Here is an 18,281-nt window from a genome sequence, read left to right on the forward strand (position 1 = left end):
ACACACACATCTTCACTGTCATCACTCACATACATTACATACAGTACTCTGCTTGCAATAGTAAGTCCCTGCCCCCTACATACACAGCACATTATTTCATCAGGAAGCTTCTCCAACACACATCCCCAACATACTTACAGCACACACTGCCCCCAATACACAGCACATTGTCTCATGAGGAAGCTTCTCCAACACACATATTGCACACTGCCCTCTCCCCACATACACAGCACACTATCCCATCTCCCTGTCATCCCCCAACACACACACCAAGACCCCTGGCGGTTGGGCCCCTTGAGCCGTGGATCTGCCCAAGGTTTCTTCCCTGGTAAGGGGTTTTTCCTTGCCCTGTTGCCTTTGGGTGCTCCTTGTTGGTGCCCCCACCCAATCCCAATCCTCCCCCACCTTTTTATGCAGCCCTTGCCACTTAATCTACTAAACCCTCTTCTACTGCACTTTTTACCCCCATTAATGCACAAATAGGCTGACACCAGACATAATTTCACTGCATTTCTTACTTCCAGTAACTAAATGCATGTGACAATAAACTTCCTTGTATCCTTGTATCCTTGTATCCTTTATCACAGAAATTGCTTATTACAAATTGTTGAAGACAGCTGGATGTGAATATCTTTTCTTTCTCATTTTCCCCTCCTACCCAAAACATCTGGGGGGCCGTATGAAACCTGCTGGCCTGGTCTGGCCCCCGGGCTGTATGTCTGACTCCCCTGTTTTACAGCATCAAGCACAATTAAATGAATTTGTTATATTGTGTGCTTTTTGTTGCTGCTCACCTCTTGGAGTAACAACATTTTACAGTATCAAGCACAAGACAGATTTATAGGATCTTCATAGTTACACCACATTGAACAGGAAATGCACTGGTAGTTTTATTTCCCCACCTCAGCTGATATCAACATCCACATCCCTGATGTCAAAATCACACAACGGAAGACCACAGTCCGTCTCGCCCCCGATAAAAGGAGCCACAGACCGGAGCCGGACACAGAGGACTGGAGAGAGCTGCAGAGTTTAATGCTGACCAGCTGCCCAGTTTGAGCTGAAGAGATTAAAACATGAAGACTCCTGGTGTGCTGCTGCTGCTGTGGTCTGCGCTGGTTGTGGTTGCAGCAGAGCGTGGAGGCCTCCATGTTGAGGCTACAGATGCAGCTGCAGCCTCCACCCAGCAGAGCTACCTGTCCGAGTTCCGCGCTGCGCAGAGACAGATGATCGCTCAGATGGCGGAGCAGAGAGAAGAGCTTCGACTGGCCAAAGCCCAAATTGAGGAACTGAAGAGTGGAGGTAAGGGATTTCACCATCTGTCTCTCGCTTCATGTGTCTGCTGAGTTAATACATAGCTGTCAACCTACCTGTTTTTTCCGGACTTCTAGCGTATTTGAACTTTTCCCCCATTGTCTTCCCGTTTTAATGCTTTCCCATAAAATATATGGTATTTTAATACTCTAAGTAACATTAGCCCTACCACCAGGCCTGTCAGTCTCTGTACAGTTGTCATGTTGCTATCCTGAAGGAGCTAAAGAACATTGGTGAAGGTAATGTCTCTCTCTTCCACACACACACGCACACGCACACACACAGACTAACTGTTTCTCTCTCACAGCAGTCAGGCCCTCTAACGTGGCCTTTTCCACCTCCTTCTCTGTGAAGACTGACAAACACATCGGACCCTTGAAGACGGACACCACCCTGCTATTCGACTGTGTCTTCACCAACGTCGGCGATGCCTACGACAAAACCAATGGTAAGACTGGACACACGAGCCTTCAGACCACTACAAGCCACACACAGTCTCCATTGACCTCTCCTAGTCTCCATGACCTCTCCTGCTCTCCATGACCTCTGTCGTAGTCTGATTACGTTTTTTTTTCTTTGTGGTTTCTTGTTGCCTATGAGTTACCTAGTACAAATAGGGAGGGTGCCTGGTGATATCTCTTGGGCAACTCCTTGTATTCAGTTCTAAAGTTGACTTAATGGCATAGGCAATGGGACCAATTTGCCCATAAAAATGCCAATTTCATTAAAGGTGCCATGTGTAAGAATTGAGGTAAAAATTTCCAAAAAATGAGCAACACACATCAAAAGAATGAGAAGAAATAAGGGTGATGATGTCGTTACAAAAATGACAAGGTATAGTGCTGCAGAGATATCAACCTGAATTAGCATGCTAAATTACTAGCCACAGCCCGACAGGTGTCATAATACCAGTTTCGGCCATGGGAGGCGGTATGCGGGCAACATAACCGCCAGCCAAACTGCAATACACGTTTCTCGGTTGTTACTCTAGGGTAGACCAACTCAGTTTCTGGAGGTATACTGCCCCATCTTTTATGGAATGTGGAGTATGAATTGATTTTTTGGCGGACATTACACATGGCACCTTTAACCCTTTGGAAGGGCAGCATGAAATGTGAACCCATTTTTCCTGTCCACTTAATCAACAAAGTAAGGAATAGATAGGAAGGAATAGATTAAATAGACAGATATGGAAAGTCATATCATGCTCCATACCAAATACACTACCAGTCAAGTTTAGACACACCAACTCTCAAATCTATGTTTTTTTCTTTATCTTTATTTATCTGAGTAGGTGGTTAATATTATGAAATAGCCCACATTGATTCATATTGTAAGCAAACAAGTGTATATAAAGCTACATTTTCAATATTTTTAAATTCTTCAAGGTACAGACCTTTTGCTCAGTCTCTCAACCAACTTGATATACAGTAGTCAGCTGAGAGGGATTTCCAACAGCCTTGATTTCCCAGACATTGTGAGCATTTGTTAGCTGCTTGTCTTTCACTGATTTTATTGAAAAGAATGAAGTTAGCTTTAATAATATCAATTGACAGCAAAGTTGTCAAAGAGGTATGAAATGTGGCACATGGAAATAATATATTTCTAGAGACCTTTGTCTTCTGTCATACTTTGGATGTTGTAGGTATTGTTGTATAATGTAGTAAAAAAAAAAAATAAAAAAATTAAAAAAAAGGGTGTGTGAGTTCAAACTTTTGATTGGTAGTGTAGATATATATGCCATATCATATCATACTTTCAAAATACCAAAATATAGTATTTTATTTTGATACATGTGTGGCTATGTATCTTGTAGTTTATTTTGATACACTTAAAATTAGGGTATTTGATATTTTATTTTTTGCCATCCCTGACAACAGCTAGAGCAAGCAGGCAGCTACAGTGCTACACCCTTGGGGCATATTTAAAGTCATGGTCCTTATAGTGTAGCAGCCTGGTCTGATCTAGCTGTTTTCTGCAGCAACTGGAGCTAGGCAGCATCAGGGCTTTGTTCTCGTACCGACGGCACTCAGTGACTTCGAGAAATAGAGATATGTGTGAAAAATGGGCAGAATTCTCCTGCACAGCTATGTACCAGCTAGCTACCATTACACTCAGCACCAACTCATCTACATCCAAGCTGGGTTTGAGACTGCACACTGCACAGATGCACAACTGAAAATTCTTGACTTTGTTTTGGGTGGTCGTCCCTGGTCCCTACCCAGAATTCCCTGCTCCCTACTGACTGCACAAGGGATAAAATCCAAGGAAGCGTCACAGGGAACTCAATAGAGTATTAAAGTGAAAACGTCATGTCCTGACAACCAGATTTTCAGTTCTAAACAACCAAACGAGAGATGGCATTTTCCATTGCTTCGCTGTGTTCTTTCTTTTAAAGGGAAACTTGGCAGGATTTCCCCCTCTGCTGTTGCTGCTGTGCAACTCCCGAACTCTGAACTAGTATGAAAGATAAAGTTTATAACGTAACAGTAAATTTGCCTAATCTGTTCTGATTACATAACGTTATTACTGTCAACCGGGGTGGCTTTGGACACTTTTTTTTTTTTAAAAAATTGGAATTTATTTTACAAACCTGAAAAAAAATCGGCAAGTATGAGACTCTGATATGGAGTCAAAATAGGGTCTTTAATATTGAGAGCTTGTGTAAAGATGTTCAATATTAAAGACCCTATTTTGACTCCATACTCTGATTGATGCCTGCATGTAGGGGCGAAGCACTGCACAACTGACAGCAGTTTACACAACGTTAGTTTAGTTTTTTTTTTATGAAGACAATCTATTGTCAATATTACTTACATCATTGGTAAAGCAAACTCGCAAGTCATTTCGCTAAAAAAATCGTTCCTTTTCCATAAAACGTTTGTGTGGCATAGGATTTCCCCTTGTTAATTTGGTTTGTTTAGACTGAAAATCCGTTTGCCAGGACAGTGTGACGTCACACTTGAGTACTCTATTGCTAAAACAGTTTTTATTTGAAGTGCCCTGCTAGTTTTCATGTTGCCATAGAGACGTTCTGGCTGCAGTTCCCTTTCGAACGGAACACCGTTGCACAGCTCCCTAAGAGATGGATTATCACGTGTCCACATGTTCTTCTCTCTGCCCCAGGCCTGTTCACTGCTCCGCGCAATGGCGTCTACATGTTCAACTACCACATCTTTGCCGGAGGCGACCACGGAGCTGGAGCCAAGCTCTTGAAGAACAAGGATCAGGTGGTGGCCGCCTACAACCACGTGGCCCCTCACGACATCAACACGTCCCAGAGCGTGATCCTGCAGCTGCAGGAGGGCGACACGGTGTCCTTGCTCCTGGAGGCTGGCTGGTGGGTCGCGGCCTACACCGGACATCTCACCACCTTCAGTGGACATCTCCTCTTCGCCTGAGGAACGATAGTCAACTATCTATCTCTTTGTCTATCGATCTATCTATTTCTCTGCTTCTCATGTGATTTGGCAATTTGCTCATCTGTGCCAGCGGTGCTGATTCGTCTGCATACGCAGATGGTTTCACTATGTTGTGTTCAGATCCAAATAAAATGACCAAATGGCTGGGGAGTGGTCATTTCAAAGCTGGAGGGAAATGCTTATCCGTGCTTCTAAGTAGGAATTCAAGATATATCGGTGGTCATTTCACAGCTGGCTTTGACATGCTGGAGAGAGATACTTATCTGACCTACTAAGATCAGATCTGCAATGATGAGTATAAGATGACACAAAAAGGCTTTCCATAGAAATGCCACAGACACAAATAAGAGTGTTGATGATGACACTGATGATAACAAATAAGTTTATTCTATACAGGGCCCAGGGCCTTTCACTATCCAGAGAGGACTACAGAAGCTCTTCGGGAGGCTCTTCAGGAGGCAAACTCGATCCCTTTTAAGGATTCGGGTTATTCTCAGTCACTCACTAAACTGATCCGGGTTGTGCGAGTCACTTGAGTCAGTATGGCTTAATCGCCAAGGAAACTCAGTCCTAGCCCATTGTCTCTAACCACTAACGTAGTAGAAAGTTCTGTGGATTCCGTAGTAAGAACCTTAAAGGAGAAGTTCGGTGTGATATTGACCTAAAGTGTGTTGAAACATGATACTGAGTGTGAACTTCTGTCTCATAGCTCATCTCGGCTTGTCCCCTGCACTCCGAAATCTGGCGCCAGGTTTTCGATGGGGGTGCCTCGGGCATCAGCCTAGCCATGCAAATAAATCACTGTTTTACACCATTTACGAGGCTCAACGTAGCTCCACACTTCATTGGTAGACTTCTGAGGGCCCTGACATTTAAAACGAGACATTGAGAACTTTGAAAAAGGACTGGTAGTTTATTTAAAAGATGATTTACAAATATGGGGCAATGCACAAACAAAATCAACCATGAAATATTATATTGTACCATCAATTACTTCAACTAAGGCTTGCAAAACACTGCAAGCGGTAGCCAAGGTCAGCCTAATGGGCAACTCCCGAACTCTGAACTCATGAAACACTGTAGCTTCGCAGTCTGGCGCACACGCACGCAGCCCTAGCCAGGCACAATGTCAAATACATTGAAACATGCAGTCTAGCGCACACACACACAGCCCAGCCACATCAAATACAAACAACTCGATTAAACAATTTAATTTTCAGGCAGTGGCCAGCCGCCTACTGAAATGGACATAGGATAATCAGTGTGGGACTAGCCTACTTCAAGTCCACTTTTCTAGTTTCTTTGAAGGCAAAGTCACAAATTAAATAATTGAAGTCGATTTGGCGTAGCAGATCAAACTAACATGCCTCTTCTTCCAGCAGCACGACACGTCGGCAGGCACGGGGGGGGGGGGGTTGACGTGGAAAAAATCACTGACTTTTAACTCTATGTACAAAAAACCAGCGGATAACGGTCTGAGATAAGAAGTGGCCGCTTGTGGCCTTTTATACACAAGTCCTCCTGGGTACAGCTCTGAATGCACAGAGACTAAGTGTAGCCAGGCAGGGGTTGTGAATGATGGATGTCCTCTGCAGCGGAGACTCCACGACCCAGGCCTTGGGGAGAAGGTGCGCACGTTCTGAAGTTTGCTCCCTTGGGGGAAAGTTTTTGTATGTGGTCAAAAACACCTCCTTTTTTTACTTATGGCCAACCCTGGCCCAGTGTCTGCCCCCTATGTAATCGGCAGACCCTTTTTCATCCAATCAATGTATATTCAATAAATCATATAGGTAGATGAGCTCACTGAGCTGCCACAAAAATGTTAAATAATCCCCAGTAGGCCTGTGTCACATTCGCGCACATGCATGACATCCTGCCCCAGCCTCTGCCTGGCCACCTGGCTGCACATGAACTCTTCATGAACTTTACTACATATATCTCTCGGTTGCTGCCTGGCAACACATGACATCTTCAAAAAAATCTACCACAGTGTCGGTGGAACTGTTAATAGTAACGTTGTCAGGAACAAAACTCTACGTGCTGGTCATCTACCGCCCTCCAGGCCAACTAGGCGACTTTATTGACGAACTTGACACTCTGCTATCCTCCATCCCTGAGCATGACTGTCGCTTCTTGTTCTCGGTGATATGAACATCCCTTAGATGCCCCAGGCTCAGCGGACTTTTTTGGCCCTGGTCCCTCCTTTGACCTCGAACTGGTTCAAAAGCCCACCGACTCACAAAGCTGGCAAAGAGCTTGACTTGATCTTCACTCGGAACTGCAGCACAGACACCCTCATGGTGGCGCCTCTCCATCTTTCTGACCACTTCTTCATCCAGTTCAGCGTCAGCCTGACAGAACAGCCTCCGGCTCCTCAGCCCGATGGTCACGTTCGCCGCAACATCGAACCTGTCTCCAACGCACTTCTCCTCTGTGGTTGCCTCCGGTCTACCTCCACTCAACACCTTCTCCTCTCTGGAGGTTAATGAAGCCACTGACTCGCTCTGCTCCACACTGACCTGTGTCTCAGAGCGAGCTGTGCCCTCTTACCACAAGGCCAGCTCGATCCAAACATTCTCATCCATGGCTAAATGATACCCTCCGATCTTGGCGCACCAAACTCAGAGAGGCGGAGAGGAAATGGCACAAATCAAACTAGCTGATGACCTCCAAAAACTACCAGACACTTCTGACCTCCTTCTCAGCCAGCATCACTGCTGCTAAGACTGCTTTCTACAATGACAAAATCACAGCGCTACAGACACTTTCGAAAACTTTTCTCAACCTTCAAATCGCTACTCAACCCTCAGCTGCCTCCTCCTCCATCAGCCTTACTGCAGATACCCTCGCCTCATTTTTTTTACAAACAAAGTGGCGGCAATCAGCAGTAAATTCTCTACATGCCCACTCAACGCATCTGGCTCAGAGGCCGCACTCCTACAACCTCTAGGGACTGCTGGAACATCTTTTTTCAGCATTCACTACTCTCTCGAGAATGAAGTGTCCAGACTCTGACATGCAGCCGTCCTACCACATGCAAGCTGGACCCTATACCTACGAGCCTACTTCAGTCCATCAACCCGACCATCGGCTCCAGCTATCACACATGTGATCAATGCCTCGCTAATCTCCGGCACATTTCAACAGCGTTCAAAATGGCCGGGTAACACCGTTACTTAAGAAAGCTTCTCTCAACCCTGCTCAAGTCGAGAACTACGCCCTGTCTCACTACTGCCTTTCCTATCCAAAGGCATTGAGCGAGCAGTCTCCAAACAGGTCTCTGACTTCCTTTCACAGAACAACCTTCTGGATCCAAATCAGTCTGGGTTCAAAAGCGGCCACTCTACCGAAACGGCTCTGCTGTCTGTAACAGAAGCCTTAAAAGAAGCCAGGCGACCGCTCGGTCATCAGTACTCATTCTGCTTGACTTATCGGGTTGCCTTTGACACAGTTAATCACCGTATCCTTCTCTCTATACTCGCTGACATGGGAATCTCGGTTCTGCTCTCCTGGTTTGAATCTACCTCACAGGACGCTTCGTTTCGCGTATCATGGCTTGGTCAGCTATCCGCACCTCACCATCTAACCACAGGGGTCCCCAGGGATCAGTGCTGGGCCCCCTCCTCTTTGCAATCTACACCACCTCCTTGGGACAGATTATCCGTTCGCGCGGCTTCTCATACCACTGCTATGCAGGCGACACACAGCTCTATCTGTCCTTTCCACCTGGCGACCCCCTGGTTTCCAGCACGGATCTCGGATTGCCTTTCAGACATAGCTACATGGATGAAGGCACACCACCTCCAGCTGAACCTCTCAAAGACTGAACTGCTGGTCATCCCAGCTAAACCTACATACACCACGACATCAACATCAAATTTGACTCCCTGTCTGTTTCACCGACCAGGACTGCAAGAAATCTAGGAGTTGTTCTTGACAACCAACTAAACTTCTCGGATCATGTTGCCTCAGTCGCCCGGGCATGCCGTTTTGCACTCTACAACATCACGGAAAATCAGGACTTACTTGACTCAAGATGCTACCCAACTTCTGGTTCAGGCAATTGTCATCTCGACTCGACTACTGCAATGCCCTCTGACAGGTCTCCCCAGCCTGCGCGGGTGAAACCACTTCAGATGATCAGAACAGCGGGGCGCCTGGTCTACAACCAACCAAAAGGGCACATGTTACCCCGCTGCTCATCCAGCTACACTGGCTACCTATGGCGGCCCATCAAATTCAAGTCTCTAACGCTTGCCTACAAAGTAGTCTCGGTTCTGCTCCCACCTACTTGAATGCCCTCATACAGACTTACACTACCTCCAGACCGCTGCGCTCCTCTGACGAGCGCGCCTAGCTCTACCACCGATGCGCTCAAGCCAATCAAACTTTTCTCATCTGTTGTTCCTCGTTGGTGGAACACACTGCCAGTTTTCCTACAAGGGCAGGGACATCCTTTTCCACTTTCAAAAACTCCTGAAGACCCAGCTCTTTAGAGAACACCTACTCTCATAGCAACACTTACAACAAGTCTTACTGATCCTAGCACTCACCAGCCGTTTTAAACTGACAAGTAACTGTTAAAAACAGCACTCACCGGCCCGACTTATTCTTACTGTACTCTAATGTTTTTTTTGTTTTTTTAAACTGTCCTAAAATTGTGAGAATTGTTCTAAAAACGTACTGTTTACCATGTTGTTAGTCGCTTTGGTTAAAAAGCGTCAGCCAAATGTAATGTAATGTAATGTAATGTAATGTAACAGGGGTAGTAGGCCTAGACGTATTACTATTTTGATCCTCATCAAAAAGTGGACAGTTTTGGGGTTTTACTGAGAACATCTGCCTGCCGCTCTCTGAGACAATAAGAAACCGCGGGCTTCACTACGGTTGGGGAAATGCATCACAAATATCAAAATATGATCATATTCATTGTTTTTTTTTTTAAGTGTCCCTCGCTGGGGCCCCCTAGTGGTCAGAGCCCGGGGCAGCAGCCCCTTTGCCCAATGCCCAAAAGCGGCCCTGGCTGCCATCTCCACTAGGGAGGTTGGCGCCTTCTTGTATGTTAGGTCAAAGTTTGGATAAATGACACTGATGGCAGTTGTTAAGGGATACATCCTTGTGTACAATGTCGGACAGGATGGGCGATGTGCTCATTGGATTTCTGACATACCACAAGGAGAGATGTAAGCTCTGTCAAGGTTCTATAAGAAGTGTGCCTTTTCTCTGTAACATCAGACTGTTAGCAACACGACGTGGGTCTCCGGTGCCGTAAATAAAGCTCTCTGAGATTTCTGACCGACTGGCTGAGACTTTGTTTGATTGATTCCTAAAACCTAGATCCGACAATTCAATGACTCGCAATTTCAGAACTGGTGTTTTTGAGCCATGTTACCGGCTTTACTATGACAGCAGTTCTCTGCCATGTTTCACTTAGAAGAAAGGAGTTAATAAATACTGATGAACCAAGAGTTTGGCTACCAGTGTAGTAAAAAGCATTTATTTTAAAGTGACACACATGAAAAAACAAACATTTAGCCACGCATAGGCAATGTCATAATAATAGATGAAAAAAAAAAAAAAAAACACAACGCAAAATGTGCAATAATACAACAATAAAAATACAACAATAAAATAAATTAAATACAGAAACAACTATCAAGTGGAACAAACATCCAAAAGGTGCAAATAATAAATACTAAGAAAAAAATAAATAACTATTTACGTTATAAGTAGTGCTTCAATATTGTTATATGTTGACTCACTTTCATAGTGCTGAGGCTGCACCTCCTCTGCGAAACGATTTGCCCTGTTTTAGAAAAGACCCTCTCTGAGGGCATGGAAGAGGCAACAATGCAGAGTCTATCTAGTCTGCATGACTGTGCTCACGTTTTTATAGACCAGTGCTCTGACTTTCCACCATTGCAATGGGTCAGTTGTGCGGGGATAAGTTGTTCAGACAAAAATCCTTTGACCTCAAGCATAGCCTCAGAGTGTTCTGATTGACTGGGCGTAGAAACTGGTCACCCTCTCTTCAAAGTCAGTCCAAACCTCAGGCACTGACTGAGGTGCAGGCCTTGCTGCACCATCTCCTCTGTGGCCGATGTTGGTGCTGCTGCCGCCTTAGCTGTTGCCCCCACCATTCTTCACATGGTGTCGTCTGTGTTCCTGTCATTTATGAAAGCATGTTTCTTGAACCGTGTGTCCAAAAAAGTTGCCCCGGCCAAGACATGAACTTCGCTTTCAAATCGCTTTTGAACCAGCCTTCTCACTGGCTCAGTCTTGGAAGGTTTTCTCTGCCTGTGAGCTATTATTCGCTGAAGCTCACAGGCAATCAAAATGCTTTTGAGCCTATCACATAGCTTTGAGAAAACAAATAATAAATAAAAATAATTTAAAGTGATCAAACTGTGAGAGTTTTATGAAGTGTTGGCAAAAAACATCTGAAATGACCACCATTCTAACTTTCACTCACCTGAAGAGAACTTTGTATGAACATTTGTGAACTCTGTATGAATATTTGAACGAGTGAATAAAAAATAGAAATAATTATCCCAGAAAGTCCCAGAAATATGACTTGAATAAAAGTTAGTTAGTTATTAACAATTAATTGATAAACTTTTAGAATACTTTAAGCACTGATGCAGTCAGCAGAGGCCTCTTACATATATATATATATGTTATAGTTTGACGATGTCGTACTCCCGTGCGGGCCGGTTGCTATATACCACGGACATGTTTTGGGGGGCCACTCAAAATGAGGTGGCGGGCCGTAGTTTGGGGACCACTGGTATATAGAGTCGGTGGGCGGGCTTAACATAATGATGACAGAGTTGCGACGGTTCCGCATGAATTCCCTGCTACTTGAAAACAAAGATGGATGCTGCTGCTGGTGAACAGCGGTCTTTGAATCGCCACTCGAGTTAATCTTTTTTTAAGTTGGCAAAAAATTGATGAACTAGCCAACTAGCTCCGCTGGTGGGAAAACGCATGGGACTCAGGAGTTATAGTGCTATCCTATTGCGCACAGAGGGAATTTGAAAGACAACCGTTTATCCCGCCCCTCAGATTGAGCACTACCAATAGTGAATTCACCCTTCGCTAAGCCACACCCGAAAACCGCCACAGGCCAATCGTGGCTTAGCAACCAGTCACTAGGCACGGGAGGTCTGACAAGCTTTTCGAGTTTTGCCATGTTAACCTGGATTTCTTTTGGACGTGTGGTGCCCTAACCCACGTAAAGACACAGTGAAATAACATGTTACACTATAGAAACATGATATAATTGGGAACACATATTGTTCTAACTATAAAAAATGGCATATTGCATGATATTTCCATAACCGCGAGATACACGCCTTACGATAACGGCAAGAAGTTGTTAACAGACGTTCACCAGGATGTATAGCCCATCAGCAATCTATTTAAAATAACACCTATTTGAAGTACCATTCATGATATGTTGGAGGGCGGGACTTAGCGAAGGGTGAATTCCCAGACCCTACATCTTGATGTGGTCTGGCTCGTCAGGCTAGTTGCTGTAGGCATTGGGTCACAGCCTATTGTATACAGTCTATGGCCACAGCGCCCACACAAACAATTGCACTTTGAATTTAAACGGTTTCTTCACAGCGTATGAGTTGAAAACGCATCTTGTGGTCACGTAAGGGCCCAGTTCATGTTGCACAGAAATTTTAACTGCATTTTTGTGTCTGTTAAAGCTGCAGTTGGCAAGATTTCATATTCACAGAAACCGACACTATGATCTGACAGAACAACATCAATCAGCCGGTTTTTAGAAAAAAAACCCTGCACTTCTACCTCCACCTAGAGCCTGTTATGTTATTTGTTTTGCAAAAATTCACAGCTCCCGGTTCTTCTGGTCCAATCAGAGCAGGGCTGTGTGAGATCTGACTGTAAATCACAGTCTGGTGCGCACTGACGAGCACAAACTCGGTGAGATGGTGCTCAGTGGTAGTGGGGGAGGGGCATGAGAGTTGTAAACATTCAACCTTTTGGCTAAGTCCCCTCAATCTGTCAGACTTGCCAACTGCAGCTTTAAGAGGCACAAAGGCAGGCCCCCTAAAATTGGCATTATAGTTGACTGGAGCTGTAGCCATTAGCTGCAGCAACTCCAGTTTGCTAGCAGCGATTTTTGTCATGCTTTTACCTTATCGACAGTACTCAGTAGGGGTGGAACGGTACATGTATTCCTATTGAACTGAGACAGTACGGGCATCAAGGTTCGGTGCATGAATTTGCATGGAGAATACACATAAACCCTGTGGTGATTACATTTATGTTAGGGTAACTTGTGTTGTGCTCCTACTGACCTACTCACATAAAGAGCTGGCAGTAACCTAAGTGTTAAAAGGTCAACGCCAACCAGGCTAATAAACAAACCATAAGTAACAAGGAAGGGTCACATGACTTGTAGTTGTAGGCCTAGTCTGTTTATGAAACAAAAGGAGAAATTGTGTGTTTTTTGTGTGTTTTTAAAGAAGGCAAAATAGTGGGAAATTTTCACAGCTAGTAGATTATTACTGTATACACACTGAAAAATATTGAGGCAAACTGTAAACCTTCTATATACAACCTTTCATGGATGTTGAAGGGCTAGTATGCCGCCCTTAGTCACAAATCCGAGGCCAGGTTCTCAACACTGATGTTTATTTCTCCAGCAAGGAAACACAAACAACGTAGAACTACACAAACAAGACAAAACATACAACAGTCAATCATACATTCATAAACACAAACACAACCTTGAGCGTTATTAAAATAATAACCAAACAAAGCACAACATACCATTTTTGCCGGCTTGTAGACCAAAAGAAGATGTTACAAGTTGTTGTTGTTGAGTTCGACATAAGACTATATAAAACTTGTAAGCATTAGAAACCATAAACTTGCAGCGCATCAAACAGGTAGCTTACGCAAATTTATGATACATTTATATGAGTCTTTCAATCCAGCAAAGCCACTACAGGTGGGAGCACACACACGCACACACAAGCACACACACACGCACGCACACACACACACACACACACACACACACACACACACGCACACACATAGCCATTTCATCAATACTGTTGTATTTATCTGTACGCTTCCATTTGTTTGCAGAAATTATCATCAAATGGCCAAACCGGCCCCTAACAGAAGAGTCTTTCAATCCAGCAAAGCCACTACAGGTGGGAGCATGATGCCCCTAACAGAAGAGTCTTTCAATCCAGCAAAGCCACTACAGGTGGGAGCATGATGCCCCTAACAGAAGATCCCTCCCTAGTGACCTCACCATACGGTCCATGTACGATGACAGACAGAACTTTTTAAAATTTGCAACAGAGGCACCTCTCATAACCCCTTCAGCCAGGAGTTTATGGCTTATTTCAGCATATGTCTTCCCCTTTTCCTTCAGTTGCCTGATCATCTCTTCGTGCTGTTCCAGTGCCATCCTTGAGCCGTTGTGATGTAGCCTAGTAGCCTTATTTCAACGACCAAACCCTCCAATGTATCAAAATCACAGAGGAGGCGGAGTTGACCAATGAAGGGTATAAATGGAATGTGTCTTCCGAAATTCTTTCTCTTTGTGCATGCATTCAACACGATTCAACAAGAATTCCGTAATTCTTCACTCCACCAACGGTGCAACGGTCAGAATTCGAGTGCTGGACCTTACCTTGGAGAACGTGGCCAGGATTTTCCAGGTGCAGTAATGTAAAAGTTATACTATTAATTTGGGGAATGCATATTACTTTTCCTTTTTTCATCAGCAATATAAAGAGATAAACACATATAAAGACAGCACTACCAACACATGTAACTGCCTAGGCTAGGCTTAATTAGCCTATAGTTGTAGGCTAGACTAGCCATAGTCTACCCAGTGTTGTAGCCTAACGGCAGATGACTTAATTATTAGCTGGTTTTTAGATTATGAAGAGCCTCCTTAGAACTGTTGTAGACAATGCATGTTTGGGTCATTTTTATTTGGCTGTAGTGTTAATTTTGTCACCTATTTTTAATTTAGTCTTAGTCTTGTGACGAAATGTCCTTTTTAGTCTTTGTCATATTTAGTCATTCAAATATCATTTTTGTTAGTCAAGTTTTAGTCAACTAAAAGTCTTGTCATTTTAGTCTAGTTTTAGTCAAAAGAAAACTAAAGCTATCTTAGTCAGTTTTAGTCAAAACATTTTAGTCTTTTTTTATAACAAATTATTTCTGATTACCATTTAAGTCAAATAGTGTTTCACACATCTCAATTTTATAACAATATTGTGTGTCCACAGGGCTACTCGACTGTTATAATTACTCATTCTGATTTTTTTTGTCAGTCAGTACATGCACAGGTAAGTCGAGCTACAGTTATAGCTCGGTTGGGATTTGGCCATAGACAGTAAAAGATTTGACTGGACCACTGTCATGATCTTCATAGACCAGTGTTTCACAAAGTGTGGTCCGGAGACCACTGGTGGTCCGCAAGCTATCCCAAGTGGTCCACGAGCAGACGTGGTAAAATATAATATAGATGAGTTGTTTGCGATATTGAACCAACTTGTATGTAAATTCAAACTGTTCTACAACACTGTCTATGTCAGATATGCCAGTTTAAATCATATGAATCCTCTAACACAATTAAACAAAGTGCAAAGACAATAAGCAAGGTGGTTCAGTGAGTATTGTGTAGGCTAATATACTGCTAGGTCTATTTTTTTTTTTTTTAGCTAGGTGGTCCGTGCGTTTCTTTTTTATTGATTAGTTAAGTGGTCCTTCATCTGAAAAAGTTTGAGAAACACCGTCTTGGACCCAAGTATGAATGTTTTACTCCATGCGCTAGATGGCGATATAACCAAACTAACACAAACTCTCAATCTTAGCTAACTTGCTAGCGAACTTTCCATATTAGTTTACTTGCTAGCAAACTTTGCATCATCAGTGTAACTAGTTAAATAGTTGACATTACTTGCTGAAACTTTTCGTATGGACATTCTGGGGGATGTTAATTTGTATATGTATGAGAAGCTTCAACTTCTGGGTATGTAGCATTGTGGCATAAAGCTTAGGTAGTTAGCTTGCTAACTCTGGCAGAAATCTCCGGTGTTCTTGTTCCATGTAGTTTCCTGCTGCAGCCACAGGGTTGCAGCAACAGCACGTAGACTAGCCTACAGGAAAGCTGCTGCGCATGAACCATGAACTCATGCGGAATATTTTGAAAAGGTAACAGCTATTCTGTCTTCTCATTTTGTAGACGAAAATGGAAGAGAAATTTTATCTTAGTTTTTATTTTAAGCAAAACATTTTAGTCGTCTTTTTTCGTCAACAATAATGCATCTTAAGATAGTCTTAGTCAGTGTTTCAGGACATTAGTGCAGTCTCGTCATCGTCTCGTCTTAGTCATGGAAAAAAGGTTGTTGACTAACATTTTTCCTTTCGTCTCGTATGACGAAATTTACACTATTTGGCTGCTTCTACTTTTTAATACTATTATTTTCACTAATTATTATTAGGCTTTAATAACACTTATTAATTATATTATTATTATTATATGCTAAAAAAGATAATAACCATAATAATAATAAGATTCGCAATAAGAAGAATACATTTTACGAAGGATTTACAAAAGCTGACTGGCTGTTATACGTTGAATTATGCTTTTTTCAAAAGCACCACGTGTGGTAGTGCTGCTAGGCTGCATACAGAAAGCTAATGGATACATAGGTGGAATTGTAATAGCAAGTTATAGTTCATAATAATATGTATAATATGGTTCAATAATAACGATAAGAAGTAGGCTAAGGGAAAACGGCCGCCGAGGTGTCCTGTAAGGAATTAATGGACGAGGGTGAGGGGCAAAGAACTCCCCGACGTGCAGCGGAGTCCATTTAATGTCGTATGACACACCTCAAGGCCGTTATCCCGCTTATCACCCGGTTGCCACTGTAAAGCTGACTGTGGTTATGCCTTGAATTGTAATAGCAACTATATATTTTTAAAAAGATAATAACCATAAGAAGAAGATTCACAATAAGAATTATAACAATATCGTTTTACGAAAGCTGACTGTGGTTATGCCTTGAATTGTAATAGCAACGTATAGTTCATAATAATATGTGTAATAGCAACTTATATGAGTTATTATATTGTCATTTTTGGATTCCTAAGAGTGTTGAAATTCTGGTTCACACCCTGGTCACCTCCCGCTTAGATTATTGCAACTCTCTCCTCTATGGTTTAGCCTACCTGACAAATCCATAAAACTAGTCCAAAACTCTGCTGCCTGCATCATAACACCTGTCCTGCAGCAACTTCATTGGCTCCCCTTCAAATAATTGAATCAGTGACAATGTGTGGATTTTTCAAAGCATAACACAAAAATGCTGAAACGAAAATATGTTTACATGTACCTGACGGTGACAATTAATAACACTGCCTTGCCGCCTGGCGCCCTCTCTACATTTCTCCTAACAGCTTGTCCCAGATACCATCTATTTGAAAGACTGGGAGAGTGGACACCTAGTCCTCCCATATAGTGGACTGATCCCATATAACTGGGACCATCATGGGACCGGAATACGATGTGGAGGGGAGGCCCTCCACCGAGGCGGGGCCACCACAGTTCCACTTCCCCCCTGGCGGTCTCCCTGCTGCTGCCCCTGCCCCGGGACCAAGACCTCCACGCCCCTCCCCATCACCGGCCACCTACACAAGGTCATTTACTTTTAAGTAGCCTATTATAGAGTTCTCAACGGGCCTGAAAATTATAACCCAACCCGGCCCGTGGCTTTTAAAGCCGATGTAGCCTAACCCGACACATCAACATGAATTATCTGCCTGAACCCGGCCCGACGTAAAACATACTTTTTGACATTATTTAGGTGAAGATTTATATTTATAGTATGACAATTTAGGCTATAAAACGGTGAATTTCTCCTCTTCTGCGTATCGTGATGGAAGAACCATGTCAACTTTGGATGCACGGTTATCTTAGCGATACTTTTTGCAATACCCTCGATATACATACATATCGTTGGAAAGTTTAGTTCATGGCCGTTTATGTAAGCGCAATAACGTAATTTTGTAAATTTTACCAAAGCGACTAGTTTCTCGACTGTGACCTTGCAGGGTCATATATTTCATCAGCACCTTGCATTTTGAGCATGGCACATAACCTGTAATTTGCACGCAGCAGCCAGACTTTCTTTACGGTGAACAGCAGTGATGATTAATAGGCCTAAATGGGGTTTTTTTCACTGAGCGGAAAAGATTAAGCGTCTTAATCTTAAGCGTCGAGGTCCGACCCGACCCTAATCATTTCCTTATATTTTCGACCCGAACCTAAGGGTCCCGTCGGGTCGACCCGACCCGACCCATTGAGAATTCTAGCCTATTAAGGTTGTGTTTGTCTGTATGTGTTGGTGTGCTAACCCGTCTTTTGTTTTTTACATTTTCAAAAGGAATGTTGTGGTGGCCTCATTAGTGGATGGAGCGTGGGAGGAGGCGAGCCTGATGGTCCGCTTTAGTGCGGATCAGGCCACGGTGCAG

At 43.5% G+C, this 18,281-nt stretch overlaps 1 protein-coding gene across 2 annotated transcripts; it reads left to right on the plus strand.

Annotated features, from left to right (window-relative positions):
- Positions 1–1,010: 1,010 nt before the first annotated feature.
- Positions 1,011–4,880, plus strand: LOC125311821 (complement C1q-like protein 4). Of its 2 annotated transcripts, none has more exons than XM_048270171.1 (3): positions 1,011–1,302; positions 1,622–1,762; positions 4,441–4,880. In XM_048270171.1, the coding sequence occupies exons 1-3, from the start codon at positions 1,077–1,079 to the stop codon at positions 4,713–4,715; spliced, it is 642 nt and encodes a 213-aa protein (XP_048126128.1). In that variant the 5' UTR covers positions 1,011–1,076; the 3' UTR covers positions 4,716–4,880. The 2 variants fall into 2 exon arrangements, with proteins under 2 accessions (XP_048126128.1, XP_048126129.1); XM_048270172.1 differs by having other exon boundaries at positions 1,625–1,762.
- The last annotated feature ends 13,401 nt before the right edge of the window (positions 4,881–18,281 follow it).

Source organism: Alosa alosa, chromosome 18, assembly GCF_017589495.1.
Source record: "Alosa alosa isolate M-15738 ecotype Scorff River chromosome 18, AALO_Geno_1.1, whole genome shotgun sequence".
Classification (NCBI taxonomy): Eukaryota; Metazoa; Chordata; class Actinopteri; order Clupeiformes; family Clupeidae; genus Alosa; species Alosa alosa.

What these genes read in the sequence shown, in the direction of transcription:
- LOC125311821 (XM_048270171.1), top strand. Translation starts at nt 1,077, where the DNA reads ATGAAGACTCCTGGTGTGCTGCTGCTGCTGTGGTCTGCGCTGGTTGTG. An exon ending in TGAGGAACTGAAGAGTGGAG is followed by an intron (nt 1,303 to 1,621) that starts GTAAGGGATTTC and finishes TCTCTCTCACAG; the next exon opens with CAGTCAGGCCCTCTAACGTG. An exon ending in TGCCTACGACAAAACCAATG is followed by an intron (nt 1,763 to 4,440) that starts GTAAGACTGGAC and finishes TCTCTGCCCCAG; the next exon opens with GCCTGTTCACTGCTCCGCGC.